The sequence below is a fragment of the Argentina silus genome (assembly GCF_951799395.1).
Source record: "Argentina silus genome assembly, chromosome: 2".
In the NCBI taxonomy this organism is placed as follows: Eukaryota; Metazoa; Chordata; class Actinopteri; order Argentiniformes; family Argentinidae; genus Argentina; species Argentina silus.
Genome location: NC_139656.1, coordinates 7887845 through 7909914, shown reverse-complemented (window position 1 = coordinate 7909914; position 22070 = coordinate 7887845). Strand labels below are relative to the sequence as shown.

The 22070-nt window shown below is 42.9% G+C and overlaps 2 protein-coding genes across 2 annotated transcripts; one reads left to right on the top strand and one right to left on the bottom strand.

Annotated features, from left to right (window-relative positions):
- Positions 1 to 2199: 2199 nt before the first annotated feature.
- Positions 2200 to 15095, bottom strand: LOC310818855 (voltage-gated potassium channel subunit beta-2; the record flags this gene model as incomplete). The annotated part of the gene is made up of 14 exons (XM_083689920.1): positions 2200 to 2343; positions 2585 to 2673; positions 2943 to 3063; positions 3225 to 3319; positions 3498 to 3618; positions 3754 to 3839; positions 3991 to 4077; positions 4216 to 4259; positions 4362 to 4406; positions 4670 to 4714; positions 4906 to 4985; positions 5159 to 5196; positions 5351 to 5394; positions 14809 to 15095. 14 exons carry the CDS (start codon positions 15093 to 15095, stop codon positions 2254 to 2256), a joined length of 1272 nt encoding a protein of 423 aa, XP_083546046.1. The 3' UTR covers positions 2200 to 2253.
- A 3752-nt stretch (positions 15096 to 18847) lies between these two features.
- LOC310820045 (proteasome subunit beta type-6-like) lies at positions 18848 to 21778 on the top strand. Its single transcript, XM_083691540.1, has 6 exons — positions 18848 to 18968; positions 19280 to 19347; positions 19543 to 19674; positions 19911 to 20040; positions 20137 to 20281; positions 21496 to 21778. Exons 1-6 carry the CDS (start codon positions 18876 to 18878, stop codon positions 21621 to 21623), a joined length of 696 nt encoding a protein of 231 aa, XP_083547666.1. The 5' UTR covers positions 18848 to 18875; the 3' UTR covers positions 21624 to 21778.
- Positions 21779 to 22070: the final 292 nt, after the last annotated feature.

Genomic DNA, 22070 nt, shown 5'->3' with positions numbered 1-22070 from the left:
GTGTGTGTGTGTTTCAAGTTTCAAGTTAAGCTGTGTATTTGTCCCTGCCCAACTGCCTAGAGACCTGGTTGCATGACCACCTACAAAAGACATGGGAGTTATATCAGGTAATTTTCTCTGATATTTTAAGGGCAAGCATGATACATTCAATACAGGGCTTCTTTCTCTTTGTTTTTGCAAGACAGTAAAATATAAGTTATGCAGGCAAAGTTACAGTCTTAAGGAGTGATCTAATTATTTATATACACTGGGTAGTTGATCTTCAGTTCAACTATGATCCTATTGATAATATTACATTAACACAGAAGAAAGCAATGTGTCAATCTGGTTGGATCTGCCATCCCCTCACACATGAATCAAAACATAAATTCAACATTTTCTATAATCCTATGAAGAACAGTACAGTATTTACATACTCAAGTGATTATTAACATAAACAACTTAAAGAAACAGTATAAAAAAAGGACACAGATAAGACTTATGTGTTAATCAGTATTGGAAAGGACACAGAGAAGACCTTTGTTTTCATCAGTTTGGGAAACAGAGAATGAAAGTTCATCTAATATGAGTAAGACCTGGGATATTATTTACTTGAATTTACCATGAAACTAACAGTGTATTTATTAGATGGGAAAGCAAACAGACAAAACTGGGTGAAAGGAAACATACAACCATCCTGTATGGATTGAAAACAAGAATGAAACAAGCTTAGCAGCAGATGACCAAATGTAATCTGCGTCAAAAACAACACTGGCTAAATCTCATCCCTAGGGACCTGTGCCAGAAAGCACATCACCTCAATTCAGAGTCATTTTTCATGTCTCTGACACCAAATATATTTCTTTCTTCAATCCTGATTACCCTTAGGTCCTGTGCATTTATTGCATCTTTTGGGAAAGATAGAAATACTCTATACAGATGTATGAGTCTGGTGTGTTGAATCTCAGTGCTACCAGAGAGGGCACAAGCAAAGTCCTTATAATCCTCTAACTCAACACTCAGTAGAATCCACTGACCCGAGGGACCAAACACTGCTGTTTGAGGACAGAGGAATTCTTGATGCAAAGGTCATGATTTACATGTTACGGCCTATCGTTTAAATATTTTGTTAAAACATAGCATCACGAATATTGAAAAAACTGCTAGTTCACCACAGTGTGTTTTACCCTCTGTCTATGTTGCTGAGTAGAAATGACCTCCCTTTCCAGTAAGGGCCCACTGTCTAGTCTGATGGAGGAGTAAAGAGGCTCTTCCAAACAAGGAGGGAAAGCCTTGGTTTTCATTGTCATTGACGCAGAAATTGTTGATATATAGAACAATACATATACATCAACGTCACATAGACACAGACCCTGTCAGCGGGCTGCAGAGAGTAAATAAAGCAAAGCTCCAGGAGTGCCTGCTAGAGCCGACCCTGGATCAGCCTGCCCAACCATGTAGTGCAAAAAGACTGCTTAGAGGGACACTGAAAATCTACACAAACCACAAAAGCCATGCCACATTTACACCCTGACTGGGCTTTTCTCTCTTAAAGGGACATGCGCACAGTTTACACACAGAGAGGAGGCAAAGGAAGACACTGCTGTTAAAGGACACAGAGTGGCAGGCCAGTCACATGCACGCTAAGGGAAATGACAGGCCAGACACACGTGTGCTAACCTTTGGCTCTCTGCTGGGTACTAAACATCATAGAGCCTAACAGACAGGCAGCTGCAAAGAGGAAGTATGTCCAATGACAGCACCAGTCCAATAGTCAGTGGGAGAGCTGTGCCTCAAGTTGTGTCATCACATGGAGTAGCTCTGACTCCCCCAGTATATTTCCAATCTCATAGACAACACAGTCATTGTTGATAAAGTGGGGTCCTGTTTGCTTGAAGCTACTGGGTACTCTGTCATTCAGCTACAGTCTCTCTCCATCTCCAACTTTGCCTTCATTGGTCTCTCTGGAAAACAGAAACCTAATCCTCCAATGCTTTGGCCTCATCATATATTTGTGGAAATGGACAGTCAGTGAAGGATTGGTAATATAGATGACCTAATCTTTGTTTTTGCACATTTTTTTGAAAGATATCCTTTTTTCATACATGTTACAATGCAATGCGCAGAATGGATATGTGCAAATACTGGAAGCACAATGTTGCCGAGGACATGCAAGTTTGTTGATTATACAGGAGGGCGAAAAAGCGATTTTCCTCATTTTCATCGTCTTTTCTTCATCTTTCTTTGACTGCAACCATAACTCAATCTTCTTCCTCATGCACGCGACTCTTTCTTGGAGTGGGGCTTGTTCCCCAGGAGTGAGTCAATCTCAGTGACAGTCTGCGGAGTCATCTGGGACAAAAGCTGCAGAGATATAGCACATTGATCAGGTTTGAACTTGGCTGTAAGGGCTATGCAGTACTTACTTCTTTGCTTAATTTACAGTGGCAACTTGTGAAATGAAACATGCATGAAATACAAATGTTTCCCCCACTACTTTATATCCAGTGTATATCATTACAAAGTGTTGGTTTGGTGAACTGTGGTTGAGCATGTAGTGCAGTGTAAAGTCTGAGTGGTATGCTATTCAAGGGTAGGTTGTTACCCGAAGGGCACCCAGGTTTTCCACCAGCTGGTCAGTGTTGGAGACACCCAGCAGCACTGAGCTGACTCCCTCACTACGTAGACACCAGGCTGGAAAGGGAAGGAGGATATAACACAGAGGGGGCTAAGATACAGAGGCTATGATGACAGGACAGATGGACACTATATTGCTATTTCAGTGTCCAAACAGTCCAAGAAATTGAGAGAGAAAACAAATTAATGCACACACAAGCGAGCACACACACACATGCACACACACACACACACACACACACACACACACACACACACACACACACACACACACACACACACACACACACACACACACACACACACACACACACATAGTTGCATACCTATGGCTAACTGTGCAGCGGTGCAGCCCAGTCTGTCAGCCATTAGGTGGAGCTCTTTGATCTTGGCCAGCTGTCTGCGTCCCTCTTCACTGTTCACACGCTCCTTCAGCCACTGGTATCCCTTCACAAAAGATTCAAACAAATGCATACAGTTTTAATTGGGCCCTCAGGGGTTGTATTGTATTGGCCAGAAACGAATATACCACAAATAACAGAAAACACTCCAATTGACAGGCCTGGGAATAATCATTTGCATAGCAATTTCATGTCTGAACAACTAACCTTCATGGCAGCCCTAGAGCAGTCAGGTACACCTTCACTGTACTTTCCTGTTATCAGTCCACAGGCAAGAGGGGACCAGGTCATTGCCCCCACACCTGAGAGAGAGAGAGAGAGAGAGAGAGAGAGAGAGAGAGAGAGAGAGAGAGAGAGAGAGAGAAACACAAACAGTCATGTTTGGGTTATTCAGTGATTGACATAAAACAGCAACAAACAAGATTATTGATGGTGATAGCGCACTGCAGTGATAGTTGTGAGTGATTGTGGATGGCTGACCTATCTTGTGGTAGAGCTCAGGGAGTTGCACCTCCACCTTGTCCCTCTGGAAGTAGTGATACTCAGCCTGCTCACATACAGGTGGTATCAAGTTAAACTGACGTGCCACTGAGTATGCCTCCTAGTGGTAGGGAGAGAGAAAAACTTCATCAACACAGTCCACCAGACCTTATATCAAGAGTGAAACAAGGGCTGTTGATCATCTTAGCTGAAGATGTACAATATGAGAAACAGAGAAAAATAATGTGTTACTCACCATAATCTCCATGGCACTCCAGCGAGAGGTTCCCCAGTACATGGACATGCCCTGGTTTATTACAAAGGTCATGGCCCGTACAATCTCTGCAAACAATGTGAACACAACACACATGCTTATAACAGACCAATTACATCACTGCAATATGATAATTAACACACACCAGGTTTTTTACAGGTGCATAATACACACCATAAATAGACCTTACAGTAAACCAGAAGAGACACTGTGACTGACCTTCCATGGGGCTGTTGACATCATTACGATTGGCAAAGACAATGTCTACATAATCCAGCTGGAGTCTTGACAGGGATCCTCTCAAACCTGCATGGTACAGGGCATTATCATCATCATCATCATCATCATCATCATCATCATCATCATTATCATCGTCATCATCATAGTAATTTAATAATATGACTCACTCTCCCATTGCATACCCTTTTTCACTTTGTACTCTACCTTCAATAATGTGCTTTCTGGAGAGCCCCCTTTCTGTCTCTGCCCTGCATTGTGACAATAAAAAAATGACTACCAGAACAATCCAAAAATATTGAGTTCTGAGGTGTGCTCAGGTATTTCTGGCAATTCTTTACAAGGATACTTACTGCCCTCCCCAGTAGATCTTTGTTGTCACTACATAACTAGAACGTCTGCCAAGGAGATGAGGAGAGTGGTTAGGGAGTTCAAGAATGGAATAGAATGTTGATTGTTTCATAATACAATAACATGACGTCAAGCACAGAGAGAGGTGTTTCAATTGCATCTGAAAAGTGGCTAGAGATTTCAGTCTGTGAATTTTTGATTTTTAAAAAGTAGTCATAGTTAAAAAAATAAATAATAATAATAAGTTAGATATAACACAGTTAGACAGACAGCTCTTCATGAGTCACATTAGAAATATGACTAATATTACCTCCATCCTTTCTTCTTGATGATATTCCCCAGAGTGATCTCAGCCCTATGCAGACGGAGAGAGGACATGCTGGAATAAACATTGGATAAAAAAAGGATAAACATCAGTGGACAGACTGAAAATTGGACAGGGAGATAGGGAGTAATAGAGAGAGGGGCAGGGAGGCTGCAGATAGAGAGAGGGAATAAGAGAAGAGCTGATTTCAGTGGAGGTTAGAGCAGTGTGCAAAAGCTGACCTGCCGGAGGCATACACCTCTGCCGTGTCAAACAGGTTCACACCGTTCTCATAGGCAATGGTCATCAGGTTCTCAGCCATCTGAGGGAACAGAGAGACAGGGACTGAGAGAGAGGGGGTGACAGATAGATAGATACATACATACCTAGAGAAAGAGAGAGAGAGCGAGAGAGAGAGAGAGAGAAAGAGAGAGAGCGAGAGAGAGAGAGAGAGAGAGAGAGAGAACAAACAGTACACAACAACTCAGCGCTCACCTCGTCAGAGATCTGTGATCCAAATGTCACCCAGGTGCCTATGGTCAGACAGACAGACAGACAGACAGACAGACAGACAGACAAACAGACAGACAGAATCAGATGTGTTACTACTGTAAAAGCAGCTCAGGGTTTCTAATACATTTCTCACAGATTCATATGGTTGTATTTGGTATTCAGCCTAATACTCACCCAGCCCCAAGCAAGACACGCGCAGGCCTGACTTCCCCAGGTTCCTGTGATGGAGAGAAAGAAGGGTTGGGGAAGAGAAAAGATAGGGTATAAGCACTTTTTAAGGACATGGGAAAGCTACAACACCAACGTTTGCACTTATTGTCCCTCCAGGTGTAGGCACAGAAATTAGTTCCCTCTATCACCAGGGTCAAAGCCAACACCACGCACTCATTTGTACGACCATCTGCAAATAAGCACACTCAGCAACCAGTAAGACCAATACTTTATCATCAGCTGTGCAATCTCGCAAGTGAGTGTCGTTCTGGTTGCGATGAAATCATACGTGTCGTCTGAGTGCCCAGCCACTGTTAAACACTTGATGTGACCTTTACCCTTCTCACATCAACTGTGTAATATATCCACTGGGTGGAATCCTTACACTGGAGGGCGTCTGTAGGCATATCAACAGTAACATGGGGCTAGTTTGATTAGTTCATACTGAATTGTTCGAGTGCTTTGCTGAGCATGCCACATCTGATTATTCAGACTGCTGAATTTTGAAGGGCAAGATAAAAGTGTGAGCTGAGAGCTGCAGTCCTGGCCAGAGAAGCGTGTGCCGCTGGAAATTCTGCAGGCTTCATGCCTGCTCTCCTCCTTCACGCGTGCTCTCCTCCATTCTAATTAGACAGGGAGCCAGCTGGAGAGGCAGCAGAACTGCAGCGGAACTCATCGCTCGCCGTCTTTTCATCTCCAGCGCCTCGCCTCGCCTCGCCCCTCTGCCTGCCTGTCTGCCTGCCTGTGTCTGCCACAAATAGCCCGATGGAAAGAGACAGACTGTCAGAGCGTTTAGATCCAAACGGACGAGCGCTGCTCTATTTTCCCTGCTCCTTTTTTATTGCCTGGCCAAAGCTATTTTTAGAATTGTGCATATGCATGTATTTGTGTGCCATTGTACATGTGTGTTCTCTGTGTGTGTGTGGTACATGTGTGGATGGGTATTTATGCGTGTGGATGCAAATGTGGATGTCATCCATTTACACACTTGACATGTAGTGCATTCGTAATTGATCACATGTTGATGTGTGAATACTTAATATTAAATGGCATGAAATTTTATATCCCTAAAAAGCAACCTTAAGCCAGCTTCTTGGCTCAAAGCATGCTGACAATAACAAATTGACAATATCAATATACATATCTTAGATATTGTAGCTGATAACTGTCTCTCTCTGTCTCTTCTCTCCCTCTCTCTCTCTCTCATAGTATTCAGTACTCTTAACTAAATCGAGGATTTCCCCACTACAGTAATTAAGATGTGTATTACTGTTTTATATCAATAAATGATTCCTAGCCATTTGTCTTTACTTTCTAAGTTACAAGACAAAATGTTTTGAGTATAGGTGAAGCATTCCTGAAGTATGCTTTTACCTCTCCAACATCATCTTAACTCCTCTGAGGGCACAAATGCTTTGTCATGAATCACGCATTGATGTCAAGTTGTAGGTTTCAAGATGCGATTTGGGCCCAAGTGTATGTCTAAACCATATACTACACACTACACACTACAAATACACACCAACAAAGGAGTATAGGAATTTCATATGTGAATGTAGGGCTGCTGAATATGTCATATATAACCGTCACATCACATGTCATCACAGGTTCTGGGTAATTGAGATTGAGTGTCACAGTTGGTATCTGTAACTATTGCCCTCCCTCTCTGCAGTGCTGCAGTCCGCAGAGCTGCTATCTGTAAGGGTCTGGGAGACACTTTACACACAGACACATAGACACGCAAACTCACACTCACTCACTCATGCACGCACACACACAACAAAAAAAACACACACACACACACACACACACATACATAACTGCACATACTTACTATAGTATACAATATGAGCACACAAACAAGCATATACTGTACTGAATGTGGGCTGGTCTATGCTGGTCTTTGTGCTCGCGTGAATTCACGCTTGATGGGCATTATACTCATATATGCACACACATCTACATAGTCATGCATGAATGCGGTCACACACAGTGAATACACAGATGCACAGATGCTTTTCTGTAAGTAGGGCTTCCTGCAGCTTCTCATCTATTTATTCTCTTCCCATAAATCATGGAGTCCAAGCTAGGTGATCATAGGGGCTTGGCCATCCTATACATCATTACACAAGCAAAGACACAAACCAGACAGGTTGGTCTGCTACAGAATAGTCAGCATTATAGTCTGTGCTGCTGACGCCAACACTTAGATTTCACCTGAGACAAGCATGAGAGATATATACTCATTTAACACTTCATTAGGAATACCTGTACACCTTCTCATGGTGGAGGTGGTGTAATGGTGTGGGGAATGTTTTCTTGGCCACAATTCACCCATCTTCTAATGGCTACTTCCAGCATGATAATGCACCATGTCACAAAGCAAAAGTCATCTCAAACTGGTTTCATGAACATGACAATGAGTTCAGTGTTCTTCAGTGGCCTTCCCAGTCACCAGATCTGAATCCAATAGAACACTTTTGGGATCCTGAAAAATCTGCAGGAATTGCGTGATGCAATCATTCAAAGGAATGTTTCCAACATCTTGTGGAATCAATGCCACGAAGAATTGAGGCTGTTTTGAGAGCAAAGGGAGGCCCAACCCAGTATTAGTGTAGTGTTCCTAATAAAGTGTTTGGTGAGTGTACAGTACTGTATATAGGCCTACAGATGGTTAAGTGCAACCGCTCAGCTCTTGAGGGTGATGGCTTTTTGCAAATACAGCTGTGATCCAACGTCAACACAAACTGTGCATGAATACTCTTCACTGCAGCACACACACACACACACACACACACACACACACACACACACACACACACACACACACACACACACATCCAGACACACACACACACATGCACGCACAGACACACTCCCTCTTTCTCTCTTTCTCTCTCTCTCTCTCTCTCTCTTTCTTTCTTTCTCTCACAAACACACACACCCACACACACAAACTTGTGCTTAGCTCTACTCATTTTCACAATTATGTGCATCATCTGCTAACAACCCTAAACTCATTAGTGACCCTTCTCCTCTGTCATTCTTCATCAGTGGCGCTCTCTTAATCCTAGACTCCTCGACTGTTTCCATGAACAAGCAGTGGTTGTTCTGCTCTAACTCTCAGACACAAACTCACAAAACTCTAACATAAACAAGACAAAGCAAGCGTCTTTATTTCAACTGGACACAGAGAGGATATACTGTGAAGTCGCATGCAGCTTGCATAGGCAACACCAAGACAAGAGGGTTAATATGTGAAGATGAGCACGCACATAAAATCAAACATCCATGCAAATACTGTAAATCTGGAAACACAGGCAACGCACACTCGTACAATATCTTATGACATTTAGACAAAAGAACATATTCGAAAACAAATATGAAACACACAAATACAAAGACACATGTCCAAACACACAAGCACACACACACTCAAAACAGCTTCTCCCAGCTGCTATGCAGAGAATACTGCAATGCACCGCGACAGTGTTGACTATGGCGAGGAGAAAAAGGGAGTGTGTAACAGCGTGAGGGAGTGAGGGAGGAAACAGATCAAGGGAGGGGATCATGATAGGGCAAGAGAGAGAGATTAACACAAGAGAGAGAAACCCAGAGAATTACAGTGTAGGAGAGAGGAAGATTGAGGTGGAGTAAGAGACAGTGTTGGAGAGAGACACACATGAGAGTGGTGGCGGGCGGCAGGTGCAGCAGCACTCCGTGGCCTGACAGTGAGGAGTCCCTCTCAGCTCTGATGAATGCTCAAGCATATGTAATTAGAGAACATGCAGAGAAAAGGAGAGGTAGGAGGGAGGGGTTTCTCCATCATGCACACCGACCCCCCCCATAGTAGCAGCTCCCACAGAGGAGGTGGGGGGGGGGTCACCACAATCATGGTCATCACAATCTGCTGCTACAGTTAAGATCACTGATCAGAGATGGAAAACAGCAGTGCTAAATTTGACAACTGAAAAATGTGCATCTTAGATAATAATGTTGCTGGCCATTTCAGTTTGTGAGAGTATGTTTTAACTAGTAATGTCAACACTCTTAATCAATTCTAACATGAATGTGAGAAACCTGAGACTTTGAGACTGTGAGACTAAAATGAAATTTGGAATCATTGCAAAATGTAATTTTCACTTGAAATAACAATTCACAAAATGTTTTAACTATGTGAAACCAAAGGAGAATTGAGAATGTGAAACTACTCTCTGATATCCATTCTATAGGTCATAGTGGTACTACTGATCCCTCAGACAGTTGCAGTGGTCGGGTAAATACAGGTATGAGAGCAGAGGCAGAGTGGGGGCTGATAAGGGACATGGGTGCCTGCTGTTTTTGAAATAAGACAGGCACACACTAAAGGCAGTGCACTGGGTGTTACCGCTGGCAACTGGAGCTGGCTGTATGCCATACCCTTATATGCTGCATCCTCATTTAAAAGCAGACCCCATGAGAGCAAGACAGTAACCAGGTTAGCAATCCGCCATCCAATTAAATCAATATATGCACAATAAAATAATACAGTGTTGTGGCACCCCCATTCCCTATTTAAACAGCCTCTTAAATGAAAACTTAATTGAGTGAGGAGAATGGTGTCAAGATTAAGCTAAGGGGCATTATTTCCTTCATCCATCCAGAATAACAATGGATTGGTGAAGATACTTTCTTCTTTCTCTAACAAGTCAGCTAGTCAGCTGTATTTCGATACAACTATGTGCAATTACAACAATTCCATTGTTATTCATATCTAGTAGTGCTAATCCTAAAATGTGTGCTTAGTTTCCAAAACATAACAGCTAAATGAATTGTATACTTAGAAAACTAGAAAAATATGAGGATGATGCATATTTCATTGTAACTCACAATCACATGCAAAAACCAAACCTTACATGAAAAGCTCACAGCCCTGCAACAATAACAATAATAATGTAGTTATTCACCACCTCCCACAACTCAGGTGTTAATTGCAATGCAATAAACGGAGCCCTGGCAGACACTACTGTCTGAGAGGCCCTTCATGGTGAGTGGAAGTTCTCACCGGTAACCTAAGCTGCCCTTCTGTTCCAGGGAGGGGATTGTGTCCAAGTCGTTCATCATAATGACCCATCACTGAAGTGGAAGTCAATGAACCCTCATGACTCTTTAAATACCAAATAAAAACTAGTACATTTTGATTTACTCATTGAACCAGACAGTCTTGCGACATGTGCCACCTCTGTGTTTTCTTACAACCCCCTCCCCCACCTGTGTCTCACCCACTGCTCACCTGTATTTCATACTGCTGTGGCGCCCTATGGCCTCCTTCATGTGGGCATGGCCCTGTGGGGCCGTGCGGGATACCGACACCTCTCTGGGCTTGGCCGAACCCTGCGTTATGTAGTTGCCATTGCCCCCTTGACCGCTCCCTCCTCCACCACCTCCTCCTCCTCCCCCACTGCCTCCCCCTGGGGGTGGGGCGGTGCGAAGGCCACACAGCCGGTCCTCACTGCGGCTCTTCAGGTTATGCTCCGTGCAGGCAAAGGAAACCTGCATCCTGACCACTGCCTTGTCTCTGGTTCCCTAAACTGGCCTCTGGGGGCTTTTTGGATGATGCTTGGGGGTTAGACCCAAAACACTAATGTCTGCAATTTGCTGTTACAACTTCAAGCTGCTGTAGCAGTGTATCGTTCTCGTAGAGCGATGATGTCCAGACAAATGCCCAAACAGGGGAGGTTTGTATTTTCTGGCCTGAGCTACGGGTGCCGGGCAAGAATCCAGGCCCTAACCTGGCGCACGCAGAGTCACCGTCTGGTCTGTCTCCTCTCTCCTGTCTGTCTGGTGTTGCAGCCCAGGCGGAGTTTGCACACTCTCAGGAGGCTTTCACGAGAGAACATTCCCCTAATCATCAGCGGGGAAGTGGTACACAGTGGTCCTCGGAGACTGATGATGGAGGGGCGCAGCAGCTCCACGGTCTCGGGTGCGTCCAATCGCGCTCTCCACGGCAAGAGAGAAGCGCAACAGATTCTTCACTTGAGACAGTTAAAGCATTACAAGCCGGCTGGCCCAGGTTGTCTTGCAGAAATCGTGTGCGCGAGGAAGACGATTGATGTATGTTTCTTCTACAGCTTCATATGGTGGTAAAGCATTCACCAGCTTGCGGTCTCCTCTTCAGTTACAAACTGAGGTTAGTTCTATCGGTCTTGAACCCAGCTAAAGCCCCAGAGTGCGCCGCAGTAACGACACAATCAGAGTTACAGGCATTTTGCTCGCACCTCGCGTCGTTTTGCATATTTCGTCGCAAATATAATGAATAAATACTAGGGAATGGACACACATAAATGCATACGCTCACAGACACACCATTCAAGACGCGCTAAAATCACGTAGGCTTGTCATACACACATTAAATGTAACCTATTTCCCCTATCTGACACAGTGCCCAGCCTCAAGCAACATCGAACTGCTATAAAACGCAACATCAGCAGCGCCAAATCGCGAGCTAATTTAATTCACTTTGGTAATTATTGTCAATAGCATAACTGCTATAATAATCTCTGTCGGATGCAAAAGTCAGGCACCTTTCCCCTCGTCAAACAGATCCCGACAGTAGGTACTGTTATCATTTCACAACATGATTAACGGCGGGTAACAATATGCATTATCTAAGCAAATGCATAAATCGCTGCTGTTTTCTTGTGTCCATCTGATTCTTTGGCCATGTTGGTGATGCCAATTCTCAGCAATATTATAGTTCCAAACCTTGTTTTCCTTCCAGTGGGTAGAAAAATGTTAATCACGACACACAAGAAGTCGATGACTGCGAGAGGCGCCTCTCTCTTGCACACACACTCACACTCACTCTCTCTCTTTCGCTCTCTCGCTCTCTCTCTCTTTCTCACTACCTCCCTCCTCCCTCCTCCCCCCTCGCTCTCTATCAAACAGAATCGGGGAACTCTACCACATCTCTACTACTAGCCTACATGCGTAGAAAATATTATAATCTGCCTGAGTAGCCTATTGCCTAATGCACAATTCTAGATGGAAAATAAATGTGATGAGAAAAATCCTGATGAGAAAAAAAGGCTCACAGATTACACTGGTGTTATCTACAGCCAATACAAATCGATGGACTACACTGACAGACCTAAATTCGATAGTGTATACGCACACACATAACGGGTTGTTTTTACTAAAAGCCACCCCCCTTTTTTCAATAAACACTAATGACCACTCCCTTTTCAATAAACACTCAGGCCTACGAATTATTCCCCCTCCCCCTATGTTTCATGCCATCTCTCTCTCTGTCTGTCTCTCCCTCTCTCCGTTCTCCTTTCTACCACTTCCCTGCATTGAAACCAGGCATACAGTCAAGCAATCTCTTGATTAACTCCACAGCCTGTGAGGCATTTTGCAGCCTACTGTTGCCAGACCGGTTTGCTAGATGATCTGAGAAGTGATATTGGTGAATATCTGCCTCATTGGACTTTTGGAAAACATCTCTGTAGAAAAAAATAGTGAATCACAATACTCTAAAGCAATTCCGTTATTTAATTCAGATTCTCAAACCTTTCATATTGTTTGGCTGATATCACATTGCTTGCCTGCCTATATCACACAACTGCAACATATCTATTTACTTGTTACATTTCACTCATCGCCTATGTGAGTATCCTTTGCAAAGAAGATATATAAGATTATGTACTGGAGGAAGCACTCATAGCAACATTCTGGTTCAGACATTTCTGCTCCTCTGTGTAATGCAGAATAGTCTGTGAATCTTATGATTGACAACACTGTCGTCTAACAAATGTTTTTGTTATCAGAAATGAAGTGATTATGAAATGTATGTCAGTGTCTTTTAGGCAGTGTTTGTATAGATGACCAAGTGTTACCAAACTACAAGAATGAAACCATGTGCTGCCGACAACACTGGACAACTGTGTGTGTGCGCACAGAGACCGGTGTGAACCAATCACACAGAGCTAGCTTGGCTGAGTGAGCCAATCAGTGAGCATTGCTGCTGTGAAGTGAACTGATATAATTTGCACATCCCACAGAGATGAGCGTGAACTCCAAGATATGCATTTGTCAGACGTATTAATGTAACCTCCTGTTTAGTAGGATACTATATTCAAGAGCTATACATAATCTGACCTCAAACACACTGCATCACAGTTGAAAAGACAGGGAAGATTCTGGTGTCACAAATGGTTTTCTTCTACAGGTTAGGGGTCCCATAGGCTTAGAACAAGAGTATGTGAAATTATAGAATCTACATGAATGCGAGTTAAGAGAAAAGAAGAACATAACCTTGGTTTTGTGTTTTTCCCATGCTTATTTGGTGTGTAGATATTCTGGTTAATCTATAGGCTTTTTCAGACCTACCAGTGGCATGGTTAGGCTCAGGGAGCATGACTGGACTCATTTCAGCACCATGGTGAAATTAGTAACCTCACTCACTGATGATACTGAAAATAGTTACACACTACAGCTCATAACCCTGGCCTTAAACGTAATTTTTAATCCTAGCATTAGCCTAGCATTATCCTGACCCTTAACTGTTCAAGCATCTTTAATCTTTGAATCTTCAACCTCTAACCCTGATCATTACATTGTCAAGCTTAATGCATGAGAGAATTAGATGGTTCATGATTGGGGGAAAATAGGGTGACAGGGGAGGAGAGAATCTCACAAACACAAACATTAATCAACAAAAATAGATATACACTACAACCATAGAAATTTTATGCACAATCTGTGTGTCTTAATCCTGTTATCCAATGCATGATGAGGCACATTGGAATTATGTTGGTCTCTAGTGGGGGGAAAGCATAATTACAATGTGAACATTTTTCAAAAGCATCTGTCACTCTTACCTGTTTCAATCATATCTCAGTGATAATGAATAGGTCAGCCTGGTAATTCATTAACATACGGACAACAGGCTGTTTGAAGTGTCAACTCTAGATCCATAATTGCAATAAAAGCTGTTTGCCAGTGGATTATCCCCAGATGGCACCAGTAATGAGGGCAGTCTGCCTCTCTCATTCTCTACCAAAGCTTTACATTTGATGTCTCAGCCACCAAACACATTACTTTCTCCCTCCTCCTGATCACATAATCCCATTCTCTCTCTCTCTCTCTTTCTCTCTTTCTCTCTCTCTTTCTCTCTCAGAATTTATTTTATCTCTCTCTCTCTCAGAATTTATTTTATTTTGTGTGAAATCAGATGGCTTACCTCAATCACACTTGAAAATCTGAAAACAGATTAAATGTGATGAAGGAATACATTTGCCACCATTTTTGAGAGAGAGATAGTACTCTGAAATTGGAACATTAAAACAATAACACATGAATACATAAATCTGACCTTTCAGAATGGGACTCTCTCTCTCTCTCTTTCTCTCTCTCTCTCTCTCTCTCTCTCTCGCTCTCACCTGTATACCATGGCAGTGCGCTTAGCCTCACAGTCAGACAGGGAGAGGCCACACTCTCTCAGGTACAGCTCAAGTCTGCGGTGCTCCACCAGCCTGTGGGCTGCCTCCAGGATCTGGGTGGCCAGGGCCTCTGACTCGCTTCTCTGGCCCTGGCACCTGCTTCCCCGGCCTCCACTCTTTGCAACTGTGCCCCCAGATGTGGATGAACATTTGGGCTTCTTACTGATGCCATAGAGGTCCTCCACTGAGAACTTTCCTCCCTTACCGCCACCACGGCCCCCAAACATGGTTGCCAAAAGTATTTTGACTGAAGTGAAATAGTCAGAGCAGATCTTACTTTCTTACTGGTTCCTAAGAAGCTTAGAAGTTAAGTAGTTCTTAATGCATTTGTAACCATAACGTAGACATACTTAATAATTACAGATCTGTTAGATAAACATACAAATTGCATAGATATGCAAAAAACCCAACAACAATGGAGCCAGTATGCTTCAGCCAGTAATGAACTCAAAAATCCATCTTCCAGACTGAATCACGTAGACCAACTTTTCAGTCACAAACTACAAACTTCACTGTCCTTCTGATTCAAAACACCTGTAAAATGTCAACAAGTCTTGAATGCTCTTTTTGTGTGTCTTAATCCAGAATACAGCTGAGTCCATTCTGTGTGACAGCATCATCCAGACACAGGGAAAAATGGAGATCCAAGAGAGATGGACTGATGAGCATTGCTTCTTTTGCTAAAGATGAAAAGAGAATCAATCTGCATCTCTCTCTCTTTATCTCTCTCGATGAAGGACAGAGGGGGATTTGTGTTGAAGCCCCATCAGCTTACATTTGCCCAGATTAACAGAAGGCCCGGATGAAAGAAAAATAAGAGATGAATAGAAGACTGGAGGGGACGTAACCCTCTACACCAATCAGCTGTAAAATCACTAAAGCCTCCTTAGACAACTCAACAGTGTTCTTTATCTCCAGTTGTATGGCAGCCATGATATTCAGGGCCAGTTCAGAGACAGAGTTGAGAGATCTGCTCTCTAACCTTTCTTCTAGGGCACACAACCTAAGTCCAGTTCATTCATAGAAAATATAGATCAGTAGATCCATCCTCCTCATTAATGAGGGAGTTGTTATAGCAATTAAGGCTTTTTCACATAGCTTTCATTGGCTGCTGCTGGGAGAGGGTCAGCCAAAGCCTGGCACTAGCGTAGGGACAGCGATGAGTGTTATTGGCAGTTGTTGGGCTCGTGTTCTGGATGCAACCCAGCCGTCTCTGTTTTTCACACAGTCCCTCTAAGACCACTCTATAAGTGAACCTCTCCTCTGTGGAGAAAAGCCTCTTACGGGGCGCCATCTCTCACTGCTTAAATAGGACAGGAAAGTACAGGAACATCTGTGTATATCTGCTGTCTAATGAAGTGGACTCCTCTATCTGTCTGTCTCCAAGAGGCTGGGATACAGGGAATGAAAAAGAAAGAGATGGAAATTAAAAGAGAGACAGAGAAGGAAAGCAGAGAGGTAGATGGAGATAGCATTCATAAACATTCAAAGCAGTGCAGTGCTCAAAGGCCTCAAAATATTTTTTTAAGCAAATGAGTTTGTGAGAAAACAGACTATAATGACTGGAAGTGATGACTCATCTTAATGAGGCTGTCAAAAGTCACACTCCCTCCCTCCTTAAGAGTCGTTTAGTGATCAATAGTCCCTCAGGTCAAGCTCAGATATGTTTTCTTGAAGTACATATCTGCAACCACTAATACCAAATATAAAGGGGCAATCTGGGATTGGTGAATCCATTTGTTGTTTTTTAAATGATCACCTTTGATTCTTGAAGAATATAAGTGCCTCATAAGCTTAGGTCAAATGTCTTGACCCTCAATCAGACCTCATGTTACATCCAATCATTTTGACCATTTTGGATATGAGTAGACACAGTTTTAGAAAATAAAATATAGTCATATAAAAAGTTGTCCATATGTTTGGATGTAACATGAGATCTGATTGTGGACAAATACTGACTGACTGCCTGACTGACTGACTGACTGCCTGACTGACTGACTGAACAAATGGGCTTAAGTACAGTAAACTCAGGGATTTTCTCAAACTCATTGACTGTCCAAGAATCCATTCAGTTGGTTGAGTGGATTTATGAGTTGGTCTATTTTCAGCTCTTTCTCTTCCAGAGGGCCATGGTACAGTAGTTGTCGAGGCAGTAGTCAGGAGCAGTAGGGATTTCAGTGTGTTTCTACGCTGTTTTACTCTGGGTCTGTGCAGCAATGGCTTTTAGGAGTGGCGATGATCTGAGATTAAGCCGCTCTAAGCGTTCTTTTGATTGACTGAGATCACACTGGCAGCTGGCTGAGGCCAATCTCTCTCTTCCTATTGTAAATTACAGACCCCAAGGATCCCCAACAGCTTGGCACTTTCCGGCTTAGGAAACCATGGTTACTAAGCGAGAGAGAGAGAGAGAGAGAGAGAGAGAGAGAGAGAGAGAGAGAGAGAAAGCACTGTAGGGAGTTGGGAGTTGGGAGTTCAATCATGAAATTTGTCTGGAGTGGCTGTTATTTTCCTCCAGAAGTTGTCCTGTAGTTGAATACATTTACATATACATCCTCTATAGCAGGGTGAGTTGATTTAACGCATAAGATAAAATGATTTTTTTTATAGATAATGAAACCTAAAAAACCCCTCTGTAATTCTTGATCAAATAAAAATGTCTGTATTCACAAGGCATTTACAGTGATAAAGCATTTTACTTACATGCAACATAAACTTAAATGTGTCTTTCTCTCCATTCATTGTCTCTTATGACCTCTAGATTACCTTGCCTCAAGATATTTGTACAGGAGAAGAGTAAGTGAACTGTCGAGACCTTTTCTTTAGTAAAATGCTGTGTGTGTTTATGTGTGTGTGTGTTTATGTGTGTGTGTGTGTGTGTGTGTGTGTGTGTGTGTGTGTGTGTGTGTGTGTGTGTGTGTGTGTGTGTGTGTGTGAGAGTGAGAGAGAGAGAGAGTGCTTGTGTGTGTGTATTAATTATCAAAGCTAGGGCAGGTTATTGCAAATCTGTTGTATAACTGTACAGAGATGTTGGAATTTGGGACATTGATAATCTCCAATGTTAATGGCAAGTAAGTGGTACCCACACAGATGCCTACAAACACAAACACAGACACATTAGAGTCAAGGAGGATGATGTGAGTTGGTGTGATGTTTTGTGAAAGTGTGGACCTGAAGGACTTGTACACAGGAGCATAACAGCCAGGGGAGACGGTGACTCCATCCGCAATGCAGTGCAGTGAGAGCACCACCATCACATCTGTAGCCCGAGGCAATCCTGCTCTGTCTCACAGCTTAAAAATACACAGCTACAGCTGTGAAGCATATCTGGTGTTGCCCGTAAATGTGCACTTCTATCATAGTGTAACAGTGTGTGCACATTATCAAGCTTATTGTCTTTACATGTCTTAGGAAATGGGTGTGCAGTGGCATCCAACTTGCTGCAGATCTTCCAATTAAATGTGATATAATATACAGTAACATTTAATTGTGACGGTAATATCAAACTGAAATCAATACATGCAGTGCTGAGCACACACTGGAACACTGATGTCTACTGCTTGCCGTGCTGTTATATTTCTCGCTCTCATGTCCTCATGAGTCACATTACATCTAGAGCAATGGCACTGGAGCGACATTCAATGTTCCCCCAAGAAATAATTGCAAAGTAATGATCCAATACCAGAGAGTGTTTTAGTGTATCAAGTGCATAGGCTGCAACAGAGTGTCCCCTTTTTTACCCAAACAAACATAGTAGGCTATAAGAAAATGTGATTTAAAAAATCCAATAGGACAAAAATATGTTTTCATCGTAAATATATTTTATTTTCCCTTATCCGGAGTCAGACCATTACCAGCAGAGTGGCATGATCCTACCATCACCACCAAAGAGGATACACAGGATACAACCCCTGCATTTACCCATGCGGTCCAGCAAGTGGCGATAGTCTGCACAACTCTCTTTAATAAGTCAAGTCCACTATCGAATAAGACAATTGTCAACCTTCAAGATGGCTGCATACTTAACGGCGAACCGGTCCGAAAATACCTTTATGACCAATGATTTGGTACCAGAATGGACTGGACAAGAAGTTAGCACTGGGGTGAGAGAACTGAGCACGGCAGCGTTGTCTTTCAATACGTTTTATGGTGCTGCCCATGGTGAATACATCGAAATGTACGTAGCCTTTAGCTGGCTAGCCAACAATGATACTGCAAATGTATCCTGCAAGCTAACTACTAGCGGCTATTCCTTAGTCCCCCAAGTGACCAAGCTATCTAGTTTGCCTCCTATCCCACGCTAGCTATTCACACTTCTCCTATCCTACAATAATAATAATAATGTTACATAATAGATTATGCTAGCTATGTGTTATGGCATTGTCGAGCGTTAATTGATCATTCATGTCTGTAGACAACCATTATGGCGGTGGAGTTTGATGGAGGTGTTGTGATTGGTGCTGACTCACGAACAACAACAGGGTAAGATATGCAGCTAGCTTGATGAACAACAACTTGAGAAATTCAAGCTAAGTTCAGCATGCTTAAAAAATGAGTCAAGCAACAATTGATTATCTTGTGCAGCACTTTGCAATGAATGTTGGTTGAATTATGGACCAACCTGATCCCATGTCTCTTTTGTGCTCACAATCATTCTTTTTTGTCCTTTGTGTATAGTGCTTACATTGCCAATCGAGTAACTGACAAGTTGACTCCCATCCATGATCACATTTTCTGCTGCCGCTCTGGATCTGCAGCGGACACACAGGCTGTTGCTGATGCTGTCACCTATCAGCTGGGCTTTCACAGGTAAAACACCCACAAATACCAAAGGCGGCTTGAGTGAACTTACAGATAACTCCACACCCACCAACCACTTGGCAAAAAGTACCTTTCATACACAAATAACACAACTCAATGAACTCCACAGCCATACTTAGTGTTTGGATTTGTATCTTTGATAATTTGTGACCATATCATTTGAAGAGTGACTGACTATGAACTTACCATGCTAACTAACTGTCTTTTCTTGACCTGCTGCACAGTATTGAGCTGGATGAGCCTCCACTGGTGCAAACTGCGGCTAACCTCTTTAAGCAGATGTGCTACAGATACAGAGAGGAGCTGATGGCTGGTATCATTGTGGCTGGCTGGGACAAAAGGAGGGGTGGACAGGTGAATGCCCAGCTTCTCTAGTAGGTCATTCTCTAACTATTGTTTTCTTATATCTCTCATAGAAATGTGTTGTAACCCTTCCTTCCTCACACCCAGGTGTACACAGTCCCCATGGGAGGGATGCTGGTGAGGCAACCAGTGTCAGTAGGCGGGTCTGGCAGCTCCTACATCTACGGCTTCATGGATTCTAACTACAAGACTGGGATGACCAAGGAAGAGTGTCTTCGCTTCTGCACACAGGGTGAGTAAAGTTAATGTTTTTTGTTGTCGCATACTCTGCGAGCAGAGCAGTGAGATGCTTAGTTCACACAGGGCCTCAACAGTGTTATACACATGCAATACACTTCCTAAATGCTAAAATACACTCTAACTAAATAGAGAAACATCAATTTAAAGAGCCAGACAGATATCGGAGCGTGGATATTATCAGACGATATTGGTCTTTTACAGAAATATCTGTATTCATTCATTTCACCACTGAAAAACAATATACAGTATTGGCAACCAGTGATATTTGCCCCCCATAAATCGGTATCGGACCCAAAAATCCAGAATCGGTCGGGCTCTAATGTAAATACAATACAATTGCTAGATAGCAATAGACTATGACATCAACAATATCAGGGTTCTCCCCAGGATTTATTTTCACACGGTGGCGCTAGATTACATAATCAAAACCGACTTGTGTGTATTCATGTCAAAATGCGCTAAAAATACAGCTAATACCTTGAATTAACTGAGGAACATAATAATAACACTTTTGCTTTTAACAATGATGTCATTGGCGATCAAAGATTGCTAAATATCAGTTTAAAATATCATGTTTACATAGTGGCGGAGCCAAGTCGACAAGGATATAAGGGTAGGTGGTAGTGGGCAGTGCACAATACAGTTGTGCAATAATATATAACTCTGTCGGTAGTGCACAATATCCTATAGATGGCAGCAGTAGACAATAAGCGTCCAATGTGAGAAGTCAATAGCAGCATGTTGGTGAGTATGTGTGTAGAGTCAGTGGTCAACATTACAGCTGATCGTCCATCATCGTCTTATGGTCTTGGGGTAGAAGCTCACAGAACCTTTTGGTCCCAGGCTCAGCGCTTCGGTAACAGACGGGAGCAGGGTGAACAGAATGAGGTGGCTGGAGTCTTTGAGGATTTTGTTGGCCTTCCTGAGACACCTGTTGGTGTAGATGTCTTTGAGGGCAGGGAGCGTGACTCCAGTGATGGATTGAGCAGTCTTCACCACCTTTTGTAGAGCCTTGTGGTTGTGTGTGATGCATGTGCAATAAGTAGTAGTAGGGGCATTTGCTGTCAGTCTAGCACCTTAAGTTCTCCAGAATGCCATTAGGCATTCTCATCTCATCTGAACATTTAAGGATTTTATTGTTGAATTATCGAAAATGGTCAAACTTGCCTAAATACATGTTGTCAAAATGCCCCTTTTGCCCCTCAGCCCTCGCCCTGGCCATGGAGCGGGACGGTTCCAGTGGGGGTGTGGCACGTCTGGCAGCCATCTCAGAGGAGGGTTTGGAGAGACGGGTCGTTTTGGGAAACGAGCTGCCCAAATTCTCCAATGCCTAGCCAGGGGAGGAGGGAAGCTTATATCCTGACTATGCCGCCCATTGTTTTCTCTAGGCATAGGACTTTGAAAAGCTATGATGTGGTTGTCTCACATTTATTTTGTTCAGTAAATTATAGTTTACATTCTTTATGTAATAAAGAATTGCTGAATCTTGGATTACATTTTTTTGTCTCTTTTATGCACTTGGAAATGGACAAAATGAAACTGCTCACAATATAATTTTAACTGGAGCATTGTTTAACCCTATATGGCATAACACTGACTGTACAGATATAACAGTTTGGTGATAGTGGTAAACTGTGCATTGACCTTGAAGATGTTAGAGAGTGAGAGCAAGGATCCGGTGTAATATACCGGAGGGGAAGTGTGTGTGTATATGTGTTTATGCAAAAAGTTGTTGGAAATAAAGTGTGCATGAGAGGGCCTCTTGCTCACCCCACAAGGGT

Excerpts from the sequence above, each read along its gene's own strand:
- LOC310820045 (XM_083691540.1), top strand. The coding sequence starts at position 18,876 with ATGGCTGCATACTTAACGGCGAACCGGTCCGAAAATACCTTTATGACC. Across the intron at positions 19,348-19,542 it reads GACTCACGAACAACAACAGG|TGCTTACATTGCCAATCGAG; the intron begins GTAAGATATGCA and ends CTTTGTGTATAG. Across the intron at positions 20,282-21,495 it reads TCTTCGCTTCTGCACACAGG|CCCTCGCCCTGGCCATGGAG; the intron begins GTGAGTAAAGTT and ends TTTGCCCCTCAG.